At 55.7% G+C, this 20,752-nt stretch overlaps 1 protein-coding gene across 6 annotated transcripts in view; it reads right to left on the reverse strand.

The window, feature by feature from the left end:
• Window positions 1–20,752, reverse strand: part of ABR (ABR activator of RhoGEF and GTPase) — a 172,245-nt gene that overhangs the window by 4,625 nt on the left and 146,868 nt on the right. For 5 of the 6 annotated variants that reach the window (XM_081029805.1, XM_081029808.1, XM_081029807.1 and 2 more), the window contains 5 exons: window positions 4,449–4,508; window positions 4,081–4,190; window positions 3,210–3,349; window positions 2,021–2,155; window positions 998–1,103 (listed from right to left, as the gene is read on the reverse strand). In XM_081029805.1, the coding sequence (XP_080885931.1) occupies window positions 998–1,103; window positions 2,021–2,155; window positions 3,210–3,349; window positions 4,081–4,190; window positions 4,449–4,508 (551 nt within the window). Of the gene's footprint in view, window positions 1–997; window positions 1,104–2,020; window positions 2,156–3,209; window positions 3,350–4,080; window positions 4,191–4,448; window positions 4,509–17,098; window positions 17,686–20,752 lie in introns of those variants that run through there. The other variant, XM_081029809.1, reaches the window with a different exon arrangement.

The raw sequence follows: 20,752 nt of genomic DNA on the forward strand, positions 1-20,752 counted from the left end.
AATTTTCCCTTCCCGCTCCTCCTCTGTGCGTCCTCCCCACAGTGCTCGCCAAACTATTTGGGAATTGGTTGGAGCTTCGGTCCTGGCCAAACCAGAGGGAAAATGTCTCATAATGGGGAAAACAAGACAGTAGCCCCGGCGTTTCCAGGTCTCCCCTGGCCCTCCCCTGGCCTGGCAGAGCCATCGCTGGGAGCCCGGGCCAGAGGGCTGGAGCTGAGCTCAGGGAGCACCCGGCCCACAGCACTCAGCAACCAGGTCCTGGCTGGCGGATGTGAGGGACACCCAGGAACTCTTCTTCCCCGACTCATGCCCCAGATCAGTCCGGGGCTCAAAAGGGAGTGACAAGGCCACCTTGAGGGCTCGTTTCACTTTGAACTTTGCCGCAGGCGTCAACGGTAGCAGCTGCTGGTTTGACCCGATATAGAAAGAGCAGGGGAGAAGGTGGGAAGGGCCTCAGTTTAGGATTTGGGAGGATTTTAAGGACACAGCCCTGCGAAGCACAGCGAGTCCCTGCTGGACTGGGGACTCGGTTTCCCTATTTATCTGTTAGATGAGGTATGGTCAAGACCAGAGGGTTTCCAACTTTTTGGACCATGACCCATAATAACAAACACGCTTGACGTCGTGAAGTACACGTGGGTGTAGGTAACTGAACAGGACAACAGGACAGCATGCGTGCCCACAGCCTGCAGTGCACGCTGACGCTGTCTAGTCTTTCCATCTAAAATATGCTAAGCTGACTGACGGACGCGCTGACTATAGAGTCCACCTCTAGTCCCCGGCTCTAACCCTGCCTTCCTAAGCATTTTATGGCCAATATTTGAGGTTGCTGTTAGGAGTCAAATCATTCTTAACACAGAAGAATGTGAGTGCAAGCATCTGAAGAGCAAAGCCCCCTGCTATGGATGGCCCAGCAGAGACCAGCGACCATGAGGAGGTGGGCCCCACAGCAGATGGTCGTCCCCGCGGTGCCCTGCCCTGGGCACCCTGCCCTCACCTTTTCAAGTGTTCCAGCAGGAAGAGGAAGGTGATGAGGTTGGGGTCGGGCAGGGAGCGGAGTAGATGCATCATGCAGTTCTCCTTGGCAGCAGGGTCCGACAGGGCTGGGGGGAGAAGAGGGGTTACGGTGGGGCTCGGCTCCAGGGCAGGGAGACCCTAGCCAGTGCTCCCCTGGTCAGGAGTTTGTGGGACCCTAAGGGAGAGGCCAGGCCGCTTGGGGTCAGGGAAGCAGAGCCTGCAGGGAAGGGCCAGGTATCTTCCGGAGGGCAGGCTATTAACAGCTGGCTCCCACGGGAGGCCGCACCCACAACCTGGAGCTCAGCCAGGAGGCAGGCTGGTGGGGAGCAGACGCCCTTCCTCCCCTCACTGCATACGCCTTTGCAGCTGGTACCATTCCACATCGCCAGTCTGTAAGGCTCAGTTTAAGACGACGACACTGGCGTGAATGCTTTCTTTCTCCACCTCCAAGGCTGGAGCGCGGCAGTGAGCCGGCCTCCACGGGGCTCCTCGTTCCCTGTAGTGGCTGAAGCCCTGATCCGCCCCAGGAGAAGAGGCAGGAGGGATGCGGCCAGAGCCCCGTGGGCCAGGACCCTCGGCTTCCTTCGCAGCCATGGCACAGATGAGAGATAAGAGAGGGCTCCTTCTGGAAGGCTCAGCACCAGCCATCTCTAGTGCACATCAGCTCGAACAGGCTTCTCCCTGGCTCTGGGGTGCCGGCCCCTGACCACCCACCCCAGGGCAGATTTCCCCGGACACACAGGTTTCCAAGCAAGGAGGCGAGTGTCCAAGGAGGAAGCATAGAGGGCAGCTCATAGGACAAGAGGGAAGAGAGGCAGGTGTGAGAGGGTCCGGCCTCTGGCTCAGGGCCCAGCAGGCCACACCTTGCCCCCCGGCCATTCAGCCCCGCGCCCTGGTGCACTGGGCAGATCCACGAGCAAGGGAAGCCACCGACTCTAATGCTGCCCCGTACTCTGCTGGCGAGGAGGCCTCTCAGCCCACCTGCGGGTCCCCAGAGCCTCACCAATGCCCTCCATGAAGGCAGGGTAAAGTCGGTCTGTGAGGAGGGGCTCGGGCAGCTCCCGGAAGTAGAGCTTGAGGGTGCCGGCGATGGCATTGATGTCCATGTCACTGAGCATCAGCAGGATGTCCTTGTTATCTGCAGAGGAGGTGTGAGGTCAGGGCCACGCGGGCCCGAGCCACCTCTCCCCCACGCAGCCCTTAGCTGGTCGGCTGGCTCTGTGCCATCTGCTCTCCATCTGCTACCCGCCAGCAGTGCCCCCACCCACTCTGTCTCTGGTCTGGTCTCCCCCAGGCAGGAAGCAGGTAGTGCCCGCAGGTGACCCGTGACTCAGCACCGTGGGGGAGGGCAAGGGGGGCACCAGCCGGAGTTTGGGATCCACATTCACACCCTCCTTCCAAGCGGAGTCTCCCCATGGCTAAGCCCTTCTCTGGAAGGTACTGGACATTTTTCACACCTAAAATCAGGTCCCGACAAAACCTGAGCTTCCAGGTTGCAGAGAGAAGCTGTGTGTTGACACGTGCCCAGCCCCCTACCCCAGGCTTCCTGAACACCCATGGGCACCTTCTCAGCTCCCATGGAATCAGCACTGCCGGGCCAGTTCTGGTTTCCTGACTACTGGACACGCTGCTGCTGCTGCAGCCTGAACTCATGAGATGGGAGAAGGAAGACCCAGAAAGGTCAAGTCCACGACCGAGGAGTTTGCAGCCCAAGCTAAAGGCGGCAATGCCCCTCCCAAAGGACACTCAAGGCCCTGGAGACAGCAGAGGGGAGCCTGAGCCAGCTAGCCCAGGCTCCAAGCCTTTCCTTTCCTTGCAGCCCCCAGGTACCCAGGTGCTAGCAAGATAGTCAGGAACTCAGACTCTGGAGTTCAGAAAGATCTGAAAATCTACAAGCTGGGTGATCCTGGGCAAGTGACTCGGCTTCTCAGAGCCTGTTTCCTTATCGGTAGCAATGGATAAGAGATTGGGGATTACATGAGAAAATGCAGGACGAGCCCTTGCTACAGGGACTCGGAAAAGGTGCACCCTATGGATTGTAGTTCACAGACCAGGGCTCCTCTGCAATCGGCTACTCGGGGCCTCTCCACAGAGAAGGCCCTGCCGGTTCCACTGGGCTCTCCTACCACCCCTGCCAGCCTGCTGGAGCAACCTCTCCCCGCTGCCACCCGGGCTGGGCCTCCCAGACTCACTGGCATCAAAGACGGCCTTCAGCGCCTGGATGTCTGTGGCCACCCCGGATATCCGGTAGATGCCGACCTCCTCGATGCCCCTCTTCTCCACCTCTTCCACGCACTGTCGGACGATGTAGGGCACCTTGGAGCGCTCCCGCCTGAGGGGGTGCGGAAGGGGAAATGTGAGGGAGGGGGGAAGGAGGCCTCCCAATGATAGCTATGTGGCCTCCTCCCCATGTCCCTTGGCCTTGAAGTGCTCTAGCCTCTGGGATCCGGAGTTAGGGGGCAAGGAAAGGGCTGAGAAAGACCAGCCATCCCCACCCCACACAGCCCACCCAAGACGGTGTGCTGAGGGACAGCAAAGGACAAAAGTGGGAGGACATTTTGGAAGATAAGCCCAAAGACTGAGGACAGAATGATCCTTAGAACAGAGGTATCAGATTCAAATGCTGTGGAAGACTCAGCACGTAACCTACACAAGAGGTATGGGTCAGATCCTGGAGACATGGGGATGGTGGTGAGCTGAGGATGCACGCCCCGTCCCAAGGGGCAGCCAGCCACCCCTTGGATTCTAGCCTGCCACGGCCAAGTCAAAACACGGGCCTATCGTTGTCATATCTTCCCATTTCTTACGAGAAGCTGATGATCTAGGATTTTCACATGCAATCTCCTGATGTTTCAATGTTGGCTCACTTATTTCTAAAGCAGCGTGTGACACAGGGAATACACCTCTGCAGGCCACGTTTGGCCTCCAAACTGGCCATCATAACTATTGAACTAGAGGGTGACTGATTGGGGGCCAGAAGCGGTCAGGGAGGGCTGGAAGCCAGGGGCTGGCAGGGACCCAAGCCGCAAATGCCAGCACTCGGACACCAGAGGTAGCACCTACTTCGTCACCACGCTGATCTTCACCCCAAAGACGCCAGTCTGCTTTTTGGAGGGGGTCCTCTTCAGGCTCATATCTCGGCTGGTGAACTTCATGGAGAATTCCACTTTGATCTGGTTGGGGGTGAGGCAGGGCATGCGTGGCTGAGGAGTGCTCCCCAAACCCAGGGTCCCCCTCCCCAGGACTGCAAACAAGGCCTTCCTCTAGTACCCAGGGCTCCCTGAAACATCTGCAGGGTGGGAGTGGGAAGGGTGTAGGCAGAGCAGAGGGGCTGGACTAAGGGGATAGGGACAAGACAGCACCCTGAGGACATGAGCCAGAGGCCGGACTGCCCACCCACGGCGCAGACATTTCCCATCTCTCTGGCTCACCCCGTTCATCTCAATCACATCTGTGTGCCAGTTCTTGGTTTCTACAGTTTGTGGATCCAACTGTGGAGAGAAAAAGAAAGAGGACATGAGTGAGAGAGAGATGATAACTCAGAGACCAAGCCAGAGCTCTCTCTGCTGCTCACCAACTGCTCATAAGTTCGCTAAATGGTCAGGAAGACAGAATGGGGGCCTGATGCTCAGGTTGAAATCAACCTTTCAGGGTGGCTCCAGTCCCCAGCCCCTCCTGCTCTGGTGAGTGAAGGATGCCCTCCACCCCGCCCCACTCTGTGAAGGAGGTAGGGCACATTGTGTAGGCACTTTTGCCCATCACATCTCATTTACTCCTGACCACCCCCCTGTGAGACGGGATTACCACCCATTTCGCAGATGCAGAAACTGAGGCCCACAAACAGTAAGCAGCTTACTTGACCACCTGAATTGGTCAAGTAAGGAGGGGAGGTAGCCTGTGCTGTGGAGGTGCTGAATGGGAGGCAGTGCAATGTAGAGGTGAAGGGCCCAGTCTCGGTCAGTCTGCTGGGTCTGAACCCCAACTCCACCGCTTCCAGCTGTGTGACCTTGGGAAGTTTTAACCTTGCTCGCTAAGCCTCATTTCATCTGTTCATTTTGCCAGTAACAGAACTCACCTCATTGGATTGTTGTGAAGACTCAGTGAGATAACTTGGGGTAAGTGGCTGTCCCCCAAGAAGCTAACACTCTGCAGGAGTGACCCCTGCCTGGAGGAGGGGCGATGGGAGGCTCGCAGGCCTCTCTCACAGGGGACTAGACAGGACTCTGTTTCTCTAACCCAGTGGCCTTCAAACTGTTTTTCCTTGTGCACCCACAAAATAAATTTGAAAAACTATGCACTCCCTGGCACATTTTTAAATCAACATCTGAATAGTTCCAAAGCAAGTTTAAATAGTTGCAAGGAATAGAATTTCCAAAATAATGTAAATATTTACATCTTAAAATAAAACTGTTACCTCATTCTTTTAAATGTGTTCCGTGAAATCCAAACACCATAGGGATTTGATACCCACCATCATCCACTTAAAAAAGACATGAACAAGCTCTTCTTTCCCTTGTAGAAACCCTGAATTGCTTCTTTTTCTCCTTGAATTTATGTTTCTATTCTATTTCTACCAAAGAATGTTGTCCTAGTTTGTACCTTTCTAGTTTAAAGGCTTTTATTCCTCACCTTATTCTATTTTGCTTCAACAAAAATGTCTGTGTAAGAGGAAATGAAAAATTTCCCGCGACCACAAGTCCCCAAATAGCAAAAACATATTCTGTTTTAGTTATTACAATGATTAGCAGGACACAATCCAAAAATTTAACCAACATATCACGTGTTAATAAATATTCAGCAGCCAAGTACCATTCTGGTGGACCTGCATCTCTTAAGGAGATGGGGAGAGCATTTTTCTGGTTGAGCTCATGGATGTGTATGAATATTATTTTTTGCTAGGCTGAAACAGGGCTCAGCATTGATTCTGTTCTTATTTTTGGGGTGTTTTTAAAGATGTAAAGGATGAAACAGCTTGTTCACACAAAGAAGTAGAAGGGGCTGAAAAGAGTTTTATTCTAGCAACGTTATGCCATTTTTAACCTCTTTCTACATTCTTTGCCTTAAATTGCATATATACCTAGTATCAAAATTTATTCTAAATGATCTCTCAGCTGACTATTTCTATTAGTTTTGCAGAAAACAAAGAACGGGAAAGGATTTGTAACCCACCCATTAAAATCTTTCGCTTTCTACACCCACATGGCAAGCGGCCCCTCTGTTGGCCCCCCAGGAGGTCTCCGCAGAGGAAGAGAGGGGAAGGTGAAGGTGCTCCCAGCAAGACCGCTGTTTGGCAATAACAGCCCTGGGAGCTGAGGATCTGTGGCTGACTCCCTTCAAACTCCCTGCCACGTACCCGCTGGGAAGTCTCTGCACCCCCCAGGGACATGTGCACCACAGTTTGAACACTGCTGCTCCAACAGGCCCCTCAGCACAGAGGAAAACTGGGTCCAGGTCAGCCCAGGACGGATGGGCCCTGGGGCTTCCTAGAGCCCAAAGTAAATCCCTCTGGCACCTGCTGTCACACACATAACCAGCTGGGGACAGGGGGCACCCAAGTGCCTGATGGCGTCTGGGGGCTGCATCTGGGCCAGCTTTCGCCCAGGCCCAGCCTTCAGCAGTCAGTTCCCTGCCCAGAGGAGGGACGGACTTGCAAACAGGAGAGAAGGAGAGCAGTGTGGAGAGAACGAAGCCCCCCACCACCCCAGCCACTACTGCCTCAGGCACACAGGGAAGCTGTGGGAATCAGCAGCCTGGGGCTGCTCAGGCTCTCTTTGCCAGAAGGCCTGGGGCCAAGTATCCTACTGGGTCCCCAAGGAAGCCCCGACGGCCTCACTTTCCTGAAGCCTCCCCCCACAAACTGCTTTTTGTCCCAAACCCTCACTGGACCCTCATCCCATCCAGAATGCGGGGTCTTGGTCACAGGGCCTGGGTCTGTCCCCAACCCTGTCCTCCAGCAGTGGCCACCTGAGTTGGGAGATCTCGGCTGCTCTTGGTCGATGGAGGCAGATGCCACCTTTGGGACAGACATTCTGATGTGACCACTCCCACACGTTCCCTACAGTGTTCTCGTAAGTCCTTTTTCCTTTTTTTTGTTTTCACTTACAGTTGATACTCAATATTGTTTTATATTAGTTTCAGGTGTATAGCATAGTGGTTAGACATTTATATACTTTACAAAGTGATACCCCCAATGAGTCTAATACCCACCTGGCACTAGACATAGTTATTACAATATTATTGACTATATTCCCCATATTGTACTTTACATCCTCATGACTATTTTGTAGCCACCAATCGGTACTTCTTAATCCCCTTTTTCACCCAGCATCCCAAGTCCCCTCATGTGACCACCCCTTTTAATGCACGCCCCTCTCTAAATCAGCGTAAACCTCAGGTGAATTCCAGGGTCCTGGCCGCTGGCCAAACTGACCTCATGCCACTCCCCCACCCCAACCTCCCCTGACCTGCCATGGACTCAGCCTGAGTGAGGAGAGTGTGGTGATTGAGTCAGACTGATCTGGGTCCAAATGTTCGCTCTTCCACTCAACTGTGTGAATTGGGGCAAGTCACTTAACCTCCTTGAATCTCAGTTTCCTTGTGGGGGTGTCCACACCTCCCTCAGAGGGTTGTTACGGAAAAAAGTAACATCAAATGACATACTATGAGCATCTCCTCTAAGTCTGGCACTATTACCGACCTTTTCTATTACAGCACCTCAATTAATCATCATTACAAGCCTGTGAGGTGTAAGCCTTTCTAGTTGCTCCCATTTTACAGACGAGGACACTGAGCCTTAAAGAGAACAAGGAACTTGCCCAGTGCCACACGTCAAGAAAGTGAGAGCTGGGGGACAAAAATCAAGTCTCCCTGACTCACCTGCTCTGCTAAACCTGCAAGATGATATGTAAAGCACCTGGCCTGGTGTCTGCACCTTTCAGTAACCATGGTGAATGCCGTTACCATTATTTACAAAGAAAGGAGACATCAGGGCTCCTGGTGCGTGCTTTGGCACCATGGGCAGACCTGGGTGCTGGCAGGCTGCCGCCAGCACAATCCTTCCTTTCCTTCCCTCCCCACTTCTTCTGTTCTAGCAGCTAGAGAGCAGCCCTACATGTTCCTGGGAGCACCTGAGACAGGAAGAGCAATTCCTGATGCTAAGGCCCAGTGCTAGCGAGCCCTGCTTCTTCCAGAAAGCCTTCCTGGCGTTAGGAATCTTCAGGTCCCCTCTGTCGCTTGCACTAACAGCTGTCCCTCTGCAGCCTGCCAGTACCATTGGCTGTTGTTTCACATGTTCCAGCCTGTCCGAGGCGGCCCTTTTGAGTTTTACTGGGAGCTCCCGCCACGGTCATATTCCTGATCCCCTCTACAGGTGTGCCCTGGTACCCCGAGGGCCTGCCCAGCCCCTGGGCTCCCGACAACGAAGCTCTGTCTCCCAGGAGGCCAGCAGTCTCCAGAAACAAAGTCTATTTCAGGATGTCACTTAAATACAGAGAAGGGAGGGTGAGGAGTGGAGAGGGACATGGCACATTTTCCAGAGAAATCGTGCTGCCTGAATTGCTGTGGCTATTTATAACCCCTGGGAAATGTGGACGCTGCTATTTCCTGATTAGATTAGTGCTAGGGGCAGAGGAGCCAGCCCCTGGGATGGCAGTGGATGGGGACACCTGACCGCTCTCACCCTCCAGCCCCAGCAGACAGGGGCCAACCACCGGTCCCGCAGAGACCTCCAGAGGGCCCCTCCTTCACCTTACAGGTAACACACACACACAGTGGGACTAGAGACAGAAACAGACCACAGAACATACTGACTGAGAGGGCCATACACAGCCCCTGGGAGCAGCTCCGTCATGTGCTTCTGCCTTTGCGTTTGGACTTGGTCGGCTCACATCTGCATGTGCAGACCTCTCTCTCCCAAGGAGAATCAGCAGACCTGAGAGAACCACCAGGCTCCTTGCAACAAAATCCTGGTCCCCGTGTAAGGAGACTAGATTCTCAGGGAGGGCTTGGCAGGTGGTTGGGGAGGCCTTCTCCCCTGGCTGGGCCTCGGCGACCTCATGTTTAGGACAGAAAGCACCCCCGTGGTCTTGCAGGGGGCTGAGAGGATTTGAGGATCTGAGGCCAGGGGACGATGTCCAGCTGAGCGTGGCTATCACCTTCGTGTTGGGAATATCCTCAGGGGGCTCCTTTGAGAGGTCTAAGTGCCTCCCCTCAGCCCGCTGCTCACCAGCCAGGAGCAGGGGAGCTGAACACTTCCCTTCCCTCTGGCTTGAGGGCTGCTCATGGCCACCTCCCAATGCTCGGGATTTCGGAGGAACCTGCGAGGCTGGGGTCCCTATCCTGCTCCCCCTAAAGGTGACAGAGCGCACATTCAAACCTGGGTCTTTCTAATGGCGGGCCAGTCTTCCCACTATACCACATGCCCTCAACCACCCAGCTTGCCCACAAGTCTTCTGGTGACTTGCGCTGCCACTCCTTCACCCCACCATCCCGCGGGCTATTTCAATGTACAATAGGGGCCCATGGTGGCCCCGTCTGTGGGCAGTGGGGTGACCAGTCAGAACCAGAACTAAGGCCCAGTAGAAGGGGAGGTACAGGCCCAGAACAGCCATTCATGGGACATAGTGACGAGCACCACTGAGTATTCACCAGGGTCCCAAGGACTCCCAGGCCTCCGCTTCCCTCTCCACAGCCCCCATGTGGAACCCCTTCCCTCAGACCCTCGCTCCGGCATTTCCACAGCACACCTCCCCAGCACAGCCTGTCTGACCCCTGTCCCTCTCGGGGACCGACCTCTGCCCTTTCTTTCACTGGCACCGCTCCGCCCTTGGCTCTCTGAGCCCGGGTCTGGCATCCTGGGCCTCTCCTGTGGGGGCGTGGACACCCCCTGAAGCCCAGAGCCGTTTCTAGGGCTCATAAAACCTAAGTGCGTCTTAACAACAAGGGCAGTCGATTCCGTCCACTGAAGCTGTCACCCTAAGAGGTGAGCAGGGTACTGAACGGAAGCGGAGCTGTGTGGCCGTGTTTCTGGGGATACCTGCCAGAGGCTGAGTGCTGGGCTGTGACCAGTCCCTGAGCCAGGTGTCTGGTTTGACTTGGGAGGGGGAGGATGGGGGTGGGGCCCCACTTCCTGTGGCTCCCAGGCCAGTGGCCACCGTGGCGATCCTGCCCTTCCCCAAGTGCATCCACGTGCTCTGAGCTGGGTTCCCTTGGGATACCAAAGCCAGTCTGTCATTGGGACAGACCACAGGCGTGAGCGGCATGGGAGGGCTGGCAATGGGGGGAACAGAGAGCTGCCAAAAGCCTGCCTCTCCTCCCTCTTGGGGAGGGTACTGGAGGATTCCGTCAACGTGGCCACTCGGAGAGAAACGCAGAGAGGCAGGGTGGAGTGGGAGCGGGACACCAGGGCCTATTATCCCGGCTTCCTGCTCAGCAACTGGGTCAAGGGAGACCCGGGTCAGGCTCAGTAAACTCAGCCATCTTCCCAGAGCCCCCTGCCCCCAGGCCAAGCTAGCTCTGCCCTCCAGCCCTCACCTGCAGGGTCAGGCACCCACTCCCAGGCCAGCACAGACAGGCTTCTGGAAGGCACCAGGATGAGGCCACTTCGCCTCCGCTTGCCTTCCCTTCCCCCTCCCCAGAACTTTGAAGTTCCCAGAGGCCCACATATGGAAAGGGTTTAGCAGCTCTGAATGAGGCTTTGATTGAAGGCAGGTTAACCTTAGCACCACTGACCTGCCTTTCCCAGTGCTCCACATTCCAGCGGCTCAGCCTGCCCGGTGGCTGCCACACTTTTAGCCCCTGGCCCAGGCACAGCGGTACCCTGAACTCAAAACCGGGCTGCTTCGAGAGGCCCCCAAAGCTGGGCAAGTCTCTCCCAGAGCCCCACGGCCGACCCTGTCTCCTCAGAGCTGGCCCACCCACCACTGCCTTCCCTCTGCACAGATTGCAGACGTCACCCCAGAACCAGGCCTCACACTAACAGCCAGGACATTGCCCCACCCCAGCTCAGGGCCAGGCTGGGGACACCAAATAACAAGGTCAGGGTCACTCGAGAAAAGGAACTGGTCAGGGTCAAAGCAACACAGAGGCAGCCCCCATAGCCCGGTCTCCGAAGGGAGGGGACACTTTAGGGTCAAAGTCCAAGGTGAGAGGCTACTTGAGGTCCTGACTGGGAAGTTTCATGCTCGCTACCATGGATAGGCCAAGGGCCCTTTGGACCATGGGCTCAGCAACTTCCCTCTGCACTTGGAGTAGTTTGGTAAAAATTACGGAAGTCCTTCTATGAAGCTGACTTCATCCTCCGTTTCCTGGCCAGGAAGGCGACCGGGGCATGGAGCCTGTGAGTGAGAATGAGAGGACCAGCAAGTCCACTGCCTGTGCCTACTGAGGGGCCGCCCAGGGGACTCTTCCCTGCGTCCCACCTGCCACGTGTCTCACCTTCACCAAACATCAAAAGTAACCGCCCATTTCTACGCACAACGTGCTGGCTGGGAACCACACACAACAAGCCTACGGACAACTGGGAAACGGCCACAGGCCCCGAGTGGGAGCTGGGCCTCCTCCTTGGCAGGGTGGCATGATGGCTAAGATCCAGGCTGCCTGGGTTTCAGCGCTGGGTCCTGCACTCAGCCACTCATGACACCGGATCGGTAGCACTCCCTGCTCCTCAGTTTCCTCGTATGTAAAACAAGTGGGTAATAATAGCAGTTCGCAGGTTATCATCCTAACTCACATCAAGGGCTGGGAACGATGCCTGGTACTCAGCCTGTGCTCAGAGGGTGTCAGCATCAGGAAAACTGGGTGTAAACTCCCCCTGCACTTAGCTTGCAAGCTTGTGAGCCCCTACGCAATCTGGCCACTGCCCACTCCGTCTGAGATAAACTACACTCTCTGCGTGGCCTCCAGAGTCTCTCTCTGAACACACCATGGTCGCCCGGCAACCGGCTTTGCACCTTGTTAATTCCTCTGCCTGGAATGCACTGCCCTGGATCTTTCAAGAAACCTTCTTGTCATTTAAATGGAGGTTCAAACTTCTCTCTCCAAGCTAGCTGCCTCCCTCCCTGTTACTCTAATCCATTGCCCAGTGTAATTTTCTTGACAGCACTCGTCCAGCCAGAAGGAATCTTATTTAATCACCTGGCCCCTCCGACACACAGAAAGCTCCGCGATAGCAAGGCTTCTCCGCCTGGGCCACCTCTGGAGTGCCCAACACATGGGAGGTGCCCATCAATAGTCAGGGACCAGGGCGGCTGGTTGGCTCAGTTGGTTAGAGCGCAGCGCGCATGACACTAACATCGCCGGTTCGATTCCCACATGGGCCAGTGAGCTGCGCCCTCCATAACTAGGCTGAAAACAACGACTTGACTTGGAGCTGATGGGTCCTGGAAAAACACACTGTTCCCTAATATTCCCCAGTTAAAATTAAAAAAAAAAAGCCAGGGTACCAAAGGAACGAATTGGGAGGTGGGGGGAAGGAGAAAATGATGCCTTTCTGCCAGGGCTCCTTCAGGACAGGGGTCGAGGAGGCACATTCCTGCTCGCCTCTCTTCTCCCGTGCTCAGTGAATGGCTGGCCTTGGCCCAGGGTCAGACCTGTGACCTCTCCCTCCCAGACTTTCCCAGCGTGTTGCGAGTTTAAGGCTTAGGAATAGGAATCTTGAGACACGGCCAAAATCATCATATGAACTGGATCTAGGGATCATCCTGTACAGCGCCTTCATTAGACTGATGCCAGAGAATCAGACAGGTGAAGACATTTGTCCAAGGTCACACAGCAAGTTAAGACAAGAGACTGAGAAAAACGAGGCCTCTTGACTCCCACCAGCCTGGTGCATCTTGCGCCACCCAAGCCTGAGGAGTGGGAGTTCTCCAAGGAGGAGGGCAGGGCACAGAGGAGGCATTCTGGCATCTGATGGGAAGCGGAGTTGTGGCTGTTGCTGCTCGGCTGTGCCCACTGGAGGTGCCGACCCTGGCTGGGGTCATTGTCCAGGATAGAGATAGTTCCAGCTTCTGGCTCAGGAGTAAGTGCCACTTTCTCAGCCAAAACAACACTGGGCTCAGGCAGCTTTGGCCTTTCAGGAACCACCTTGGTTGGCAGGCTCAGTTCCCCCTGGTCCAGAGCCATCCAAAAGCTGTGGCACCAATCCCAGCATGGCTGACTGGCCAAGCCACCTGGATCACAGAGACGGTGGGGAGGGCCAGTGCCCTTTCTAACCTCTCCAGATGCCAAGAAACAGCACTGGCCAAGTTCACTTAGGGCAGTGGTTCTCACCTTGGGGTCCGTGACCCTCTCTGAAGTATCAGACAATTTATGTGTCTGGGCGGCTCATCACCTTCAGCAGATTCTCAGAGTCAAGAACTCCTGCTCTGTGGAATCACACAGGCCTCTCAAGAACCAGCTTAGTGGAGAAGCCTCGGGTGAGGAGGCCACCCCAGGAGTAAGGTCTTCTCACTCTGGGGAGTAATAAGCAAGTGGCTGCGAGAAGCATAGTGGCTGCAGCAAGGCCGGGAGGTCATTCCATTTCTCCCAACACTCCAGCGGCCTAGTCACACTCCTGACCCACACAGAGGTCCTGGAGGAAACGGGCAGAGTACAGGGGTGTCCAACTTGAGGGGAAGGTCCCTTTCTACTGTCCCTTTCCTACAGCTGTGGGATCACTATAAGGGTGTGGGTGGGTGTGTGCATAGTGTAGGGAAGGGATGCAGGTCCCTTCCCTTTAGCAAATAAGGTGGAGGGGGGTGGGATGGGAGAAGGGGGCGGGGCCGAGCGGTGGGCAGCCAGGGCAGGATAGATGTCTGTTGTGTAAGGTTTCAAGATTTTTCTTGATGCCCAGAGTCAGATCATGAAATAAAGTAAACGAGGCCCAAATACATCTCTATCTTACACCCTAGTACCTGTGTCCTTAACAGCCAGTGAATGCCTGAGTGAGCCTTGGGGGTGTACGCGTGGTTTACGTACCTGGTGCTATCTGTCAGGAAGAACTGTCCATTTAAAGGGACAGAAAGTGACCCTCCTGAGCCCTAAGGCTCCCGACAAGTGGCCCACAGGGAGCTCCCCGTCCTGTCCTTCCTCAGGTAACACCTCTGACTATCCCTAGAAGCAGAGGGGTGCAAACCCCATCACAGAGCAGGTAGACTCACTTGGGTTGAACGGCAAAGCCCTGAGTTCACCTTGCTGGCCTCCAGCTTCTGGAGAGAAGTTCCTCGGAGGTAGGGAATTCTTAGTCCCACGTGGCAACCCCAGCGACAAGGCCATCAGGAGCTATCCTCAACTCACCCCCACACCCCCAGACCCTGCTAGTTCTGCCTGGCTCCCCCCCTCCAGCTGGCATCTGGCCTGGTCTGGGCTGGGACCTCTTTGCCTTGGCTACGGAGTGACAGTGGGGTCTGGATTTCCCCCTTCCCACCCCCAGACAAAGGCTTCTGTCTCAGCCACACGGGGGCCCTCCTAGGCCCTCTATGGCTCCCACAAGTGACCCCATTAAAACTTTTGGACACTTCCAGAGGTGGGGTTTGGGATTCCTCTTTCAGGCCCTTTCCCTCTAAAGTGCAACCTAAGGATCTAGAAGCAGGTAAGATGGGAGGCAGGACAGGCATGGAGCCTGGTCTCCTTGAGTGTGATTTGGAGCAAATAAAAAAAGAAGAAGAAAGGCAAAGGAAAGTATCAGTGCGAGGATAAAATGCCGAGAGCACTGGCAGAACCCACAAACCCAAATGCCACGTGTCTCCTGGGCTAAACGCTTGCACAACAAAGCAACAGCCAAATGAGAGGCCAGAAGGAGGCTTCCGCTCCAGAACTCTCTTTGGGAACAAGAGCAACCCCAACCCCGCTCCTCTGGGACCCAAAGGAGAGCCCACGAGTGGTCCCTGCCTCCCTTCTTCCATCACCTGCAGATTCCTGGGGCCGGCGGCCCTACAGGTGAACACTGGGACTTTTCCATCTCATCTGATTCTTTGGCCCCAGCACAGCGTCCCCAGAGGAGACAACCCACCTCCGCCCCACCCCTCTGGCCTTTAATGAATCTTTAGTTAAATGGGAACAGGAGGGCCACAGGTGTTTCGGGCAACCACTACATCAAATCCTTAGGGCAAAGTTACGAGGCGACCCCGCTCCCTGCCAGGCTGGGGAGGACCTGGCACCATCCCCCCACCCCACCTAAGCGGCTGCCTGATCTAAGCCCCCTTTCCTGGCAAGGAGCCTACTGCAGTGCAAAAAAAAAATAAAATAAAATAAAAATAGGTGAATGCAGCTGGGGGAAAGAAGGGGAGTGGTTAGTGGGCCTGGCCCTACAAGCCCGCCTGCTCACCCACCAGCCCGGGCACAGCAAGGCAGATGCCGCAGGGTGAACGAATGTCCCTCTTTCCCCCATGCTGTAGACCCTTGTGTCCGTGACACTGACATACTTTGTCACCCGGTAGGGATGAGGAGACTGCATCACCTGCCACTCAGCGCTCGGGCTAGAGAAGCACCGACACACGACACACGGAGCCACCAGACACGCCCAGAGGCAAAGGTGGCTGAAGAATTCCTGAAGTGGCTTCTGGATTCTGCCAGTCACAAATATGCAGGGAAAGAGTGCAAGTCTGGGATTTTAGGGCTTAAAAATTGCCCCGTACCTGCCAGACAGCTCCTCAAAGGGGCAGGTAAAGCAGAAGGGCTCTGGTCGGCTGGCACTGGGCCAGGAACCTGCTGGGTCAGTTTTTTGCCAACCTTGAGGTTTGGGAATGGATGAGGAGCTTTGAGCTGGTGTCTGCTGGCCTCAGCAGGGGTTGGGAAGGGGGATGGCTCCATGCTGCCGGGTGCAGACAGCTGCCTCAGCACAGAGGGGCTCTGGGAGCAGCTGAGGCCAGCAGGGTTCTGCTAGCCTGGTCCCCAGAGAGGCTGAAGGTGACAGTGACCAATACAGGACAGCTCAAGTTGCTGCCCTGCCCAGCACTTTCGAGGACTGATGTCACCTCTGGGAGGTCAAGTGTGCCCCACTGGCAGGGGATGAGATTAGACCAGGAGCCAGCGGGCCCATGATCTCTTCCTCTTGGCAGGTGCCAGGAGCCTCTATGTTGGCTGGCCGTGAGGACTTGTGCAAAGGGTGTCCCTCAGAGCCAGAGGAGGGCTTGCAAATCCCTATCAGCCACACAGACTAGCCAAAGCCTCCCTTATTACCACCTTGAAGGATGGGCACAGCCCTGGCGGGCCAGGACAGGAGGCCTGTGACACCTTGCTCGGGCGGTTAATGTGGTCCACAGTTATGAAGCACTTACTGTGCGCCAGGCAGTGGGTCTGACTCTTCCTTGGATGCCCCCTGCCAGGGCCCAAAGCCAACCCCAAGGCAGCCTGCCCAGCGGCAGGATAGTCAGCTTCTATCTCCGATTCTAATCCCCACCCAGGGTCTGGGGCTACACGCAAGACAGGCAGTCTGCCTTGGCACAGCTTGGTCTGAGCTGCCCGCTGGGTCAGGAAACCCCTGGCACACTGACTGAGTTGCCTGGTGCCTCGCTGGCCCTGGGCCAGCAGTCAGCTGGGTGGTCCCTGGAGAAGCAGCCTACAGCCCCCAGACTCAGCAGCTCTGCCTCCTTCCAACCCTGCGCTCTCTCCCTGGTGGGGAATGATGCCACAAGCCCAACAAAGAAACCTCACACAGCCAACAGTAGTGCAGTGCCTCTGCCAGTGCCCCTTGGCAAAGAGGCACCCAGCAATGTCTACTGGATAGAAGGGGGTCGGGTCTGGGCTGGGCACCGTGGGGGCCACTGAGACCCAGAAGCCCTTGAACAGTCTGTTCATATCCCTGCCCCTACGGACTCAGAAAGAAGCCAGGCAGTCCTCTCGCACAGGAGACAACCCCACTTTTCTGAGACAGGGACAGATGCAGAGAAAGCAGCCAGGGGGTCTGTCAGGGCTAGCAACCAGCCTTCATCAACAAATTCCAGCCAGGTAGAGCAGACCCACATGCAGATGGCGGCTCTGTCCCAGGGCTGCACAGCCAGGAAAGGAGCTCCATAGGGAGTGGGGCAGAGTGGCCCTCCAGCCCCCAGCCCCCTCTTAGGCCCTCTGGTCCACCCTTCTGGCCCCCTCCAGTCCCCTCTAGCACCTTTTGGCGGAGCAGCTTGCTGCGTACGCGGCCCCAGAGCCGGGCACCAGTGTTGGGGGGCCGCTTGCTCCCAGGCTCCTCCAGCTGATCTAGGCAGCAGCGCTCCAGAGGCTCGCAGACCGCCTTCAGGCTGCAGTTGGGCTGAGGCAGGACGTCGGTCATGCCGGCGGCCCCGACAGCTCCGGGGGACGCGGGAGCAGCACAGGTACCACGGGCTCAGCGGGAGCCAGCAGCAGAGAGAGGGAGCGTGCAAAGCGCTTAGTCCCAGCCGGCCGGCACGGTTACTGGAGCTCGGCTGGGAAGCGCATGGTGTGAGGCTCCGCTTTCTCCTCCCTTCTGTGTCCCTCCTCCCAGAAGACTGCCTGGAGGAACCCTGCGCCCCGGGCCCTCTCTTCTGCTCGTCCCAGTGCCCAAGTGCGTGTGCCACAGAGGGCCAGCCGAGGCAGCGCGGGGAGGTCCCCGCCTCCACCGAAGGAAGTGACTCAGGCGCAGGAGGCTGCCCCCTCCAAAAAAACCAACCTCCGGGTTTAACTCCTGGCAGGCTGGGGCTCCTCCTCACCCACCCTGCCTTTCTCCCTTCAGCCGCTACTAAATAAAGTTTGACAAGCAGCTAAAAACAATCCAGTCCCTTCCCCTCCAGATCCCCGGTTAACCCCTTCGCTACCAGGCTGCTCCCTGGGGCGGGAGTGAGGGCAGCTTGGGAGAAGCCAGAGGGGATGGGCAGGGGCCAGGGCTCAGCGCCAGGAGCTCCGTTTTGGCCATAAACAGCTGTCCTCCTCTTGGCAAAGGGCCTGCGCAGCCTGGAGTTCTGCTTCCCCTGCCCCAACTCCTGCCCAACGCGCCTCCCTCAACGCCAACTTGGTGACCCGGCCAGACAGACAGGAACCGGCACTCACAAACCTCCCCTTGCGGAGACTGAAAAACAAGGGCGGTCTCTCATGGGGCAGGTTCCTGGATATCAGGGGCTCCGGAGGCAATTGGCCACTATACTATGGGCCCCTCTGGGGACATGAGCAAAAGCCAAGGACGACACTGGTCATAGGCGTCCAGGAAGAAGTACTCCTCACATGGCCACTTTTAATCATGTCAGAAAAGCCCAAAAAAGGCTTGTGCTGTCAGGGGCAGAGAACTCACCCCTGGAAATCAGCTACTTTGTGCTGGATGCCTTGGGAGCTAGAAAAGTACAAACTTCTCCTTGACCCTCAAGTTGGTGAACGTTCTAACCAGAGTAAGAGGTGATTCATTTTGCAAGGTAACAATACAAATTGTGGAGTATTGGAAAAACTTCCAATACAAGTTTTTCGGAGAAGAGAGAAAGGCCTGAACCCCAAATATTTAGGGTACGCAAACGCAGAGGCGCCCAGGATGTCATATCATGCAGAGCTAGGCACAGATTAGGAAAGAAAGCAATATTTTCATAGTGCCAGCCATGAGCTGGGTCTCATGCAAAGGGCTTTCAAAGAAATATCCGATTGCATTTAAGCCTCACAACTTTTTGTGACTTTGGCATTAGTGTCCCCATTTTAGAATTGTGAGGATTGGGGCTCAGGGAGGTGAAGTTCTCACCGGAGGCCATGCAGCTGCAGCTGGGGAATGCCAGGTCTCCAAAGCACCTACGCTCACAATGGCTGGGCCTCGCTGAAGTGTGGCTGGTTCTTTGGATTCAGGAAAAAGAGCTGAGTCAGGACATTCCTTAGTTGACTCCATGGCAGGTGGGTCAGGGTATAGAACCTGCCCTTGGCCTCTGGAATGCTCCTGCTGGGTTTCAACCAGTAAACAGGTCTTGGGGTACTTTTTGAGAAAGAGGAGACTTCACTGCTGATAGCCAAGACCTGGTCATAATAAAAACTGCCCTTTACTGAGAGTTTGCTATGCAACGGGCACCATGCTAAACCCACACGTGGATCAACTCACTTAATGCTCCCCCAACCTTATGAAGTCAGCCCTGGCATTCCCGTTTCCCACTTGAGGGAAGCGAGGACACTGAGAAGTAGAGCAGTATGCCCAAGGCCAGGCTGGGCCGGGCCACGAACACAAGTCTGGCTGACTGCAAAGCCTGTTCCCTCACAGCTGTGCTATGTACCTGGTGTGAGCCGGTCCTGCGCTGCCTTCGGCCTGGCTGCCCCGCTGGGCTCTGGGTGTCCCCGCAGGGGGCCCATGCCCGCCCCATCTCCTCCAGGGCGCCACGTTCCACACAGTGCGCACACACAGCCTCCTGGTATCTGAGCTAAACTTACCGAAGCCACTGCAACTGAATGGCAGCTGAGCCACACAGCTTTCCCAGCACCCTGAGGGCGACGGGATGAGAGATGAGACCCAGAGCAGGGACACCCCTGTGTCCCTTGCCTACCTGAGGCCTGAGCCACCCTTCTTAACCCATCCCTCACTTGCCTCCCCTAGGGCACCTGGGTGCTACCTCGGAAGAGAGTCTCTCCAGTCCTATTAGGTACCAGAGAGCTTCTTCACCAGCTGCCACAACACCCATTTCCTCCAGAAAGGCTTTGCTGAGTCCTGCAATCCTCGTTTCTTCATCCCATTCATTTCATTCCAGAGACCCTGACTGAGGGCCTGTGTGCCCAGCCCTGGGCAGGGGCTGAGCAGTCACAAAGAAGCAAAAGCCTGTGCCTGACAAAGCTGACAGCACAAGAGAGGAGAGGAGACATGGGCTTAAACACCTCTTAACAAGAGACAGATGTTCCTGCATTTGGCACATAACGTGTTTTCCTGAAAATATGACCGGGTCTTATATTAATTTTTGCTCCAAAAGACGCATCAGGGCTTATGTTCACGGGATGTCAACCTGAAAAATTATGCTAGGGCTTCTTTTCTGGTTAGGTCTTATTTTCGGGGAAACACGGCATCAACTGTGCACCGACGCTGTGTCGTCGCCCTAAGATGGCAAAGCATTGTCTTTGCCCTCACTTTGCCCTCAAGAAATCCGGTCCTATGCCCTAAGAACAGCACAGCCATGAAAGTCAAGGGAAAAATGTCTATCCAGAGGGAATCAGGAAAGGCTTCCAGGAGGGGGCGGGTTGCATGAGCCCAAAGAGCTGTGGAAAAGGGCATCCACCACAGCTGTACTCTGCGTCCCTCAGCTAATGCGCAATTGCTGGTTGTGTAACTGGCTGGTGGTAAGGTGCCATTATAATTGCAAGCCACGTTCACCTGCTGCAGACATACATTCAGCGCTTTGCACCACCGGCTGGTTAACTTCAGAAGCAGCCCTTTGCTGGCTTTCTAAGGCCTCTTCCCTCTATCTGGGTCACATTTCCCAGGATGCAGTTTAGGGGAATGGTGTACAAGATATGCTTGCCCCCCATCTGCAGGGGTGTGGGAAAAGGGGAACAGAAAAGATCCTGTTCCCAAAGCTCGATGCTTGTCTGTCTTAGGAACCCCAGGCTCAACACTTGTCTGGGTAAAGCCAGCTCTGATTGGATGAAAGATAGCCAACCAGTCTCCATGGTGACATAAGCACCTTAGCAGATGGATAGCTGTTGGGAAGCTCTTCCCTTGAGTTGATCATCTTTCCCTTCCTCCCCATGGGCTGGAGGCTGTCTCTGGGGACAGCACAGATTAGCCTTCTCTTCCCCAAGCCTAACGAAGTCCTTTCTGGAATCAATGATCTAGGAGCAGAGGCTGCAGGGGAGTTTGTGC

This window comes from Rhinolophus hipposideros, assembly GCF_964194185.1.
Source record: "Rhinolophus hipposideros genome assembly, chromosome: 20".
Taxonomy (NCBI): Eukaryota; Metazoa; Chordata; class Mammalia; order Chiroptera; family Rhinolophidae; genus Rhinolophus; species Rhinolophus hipposideros.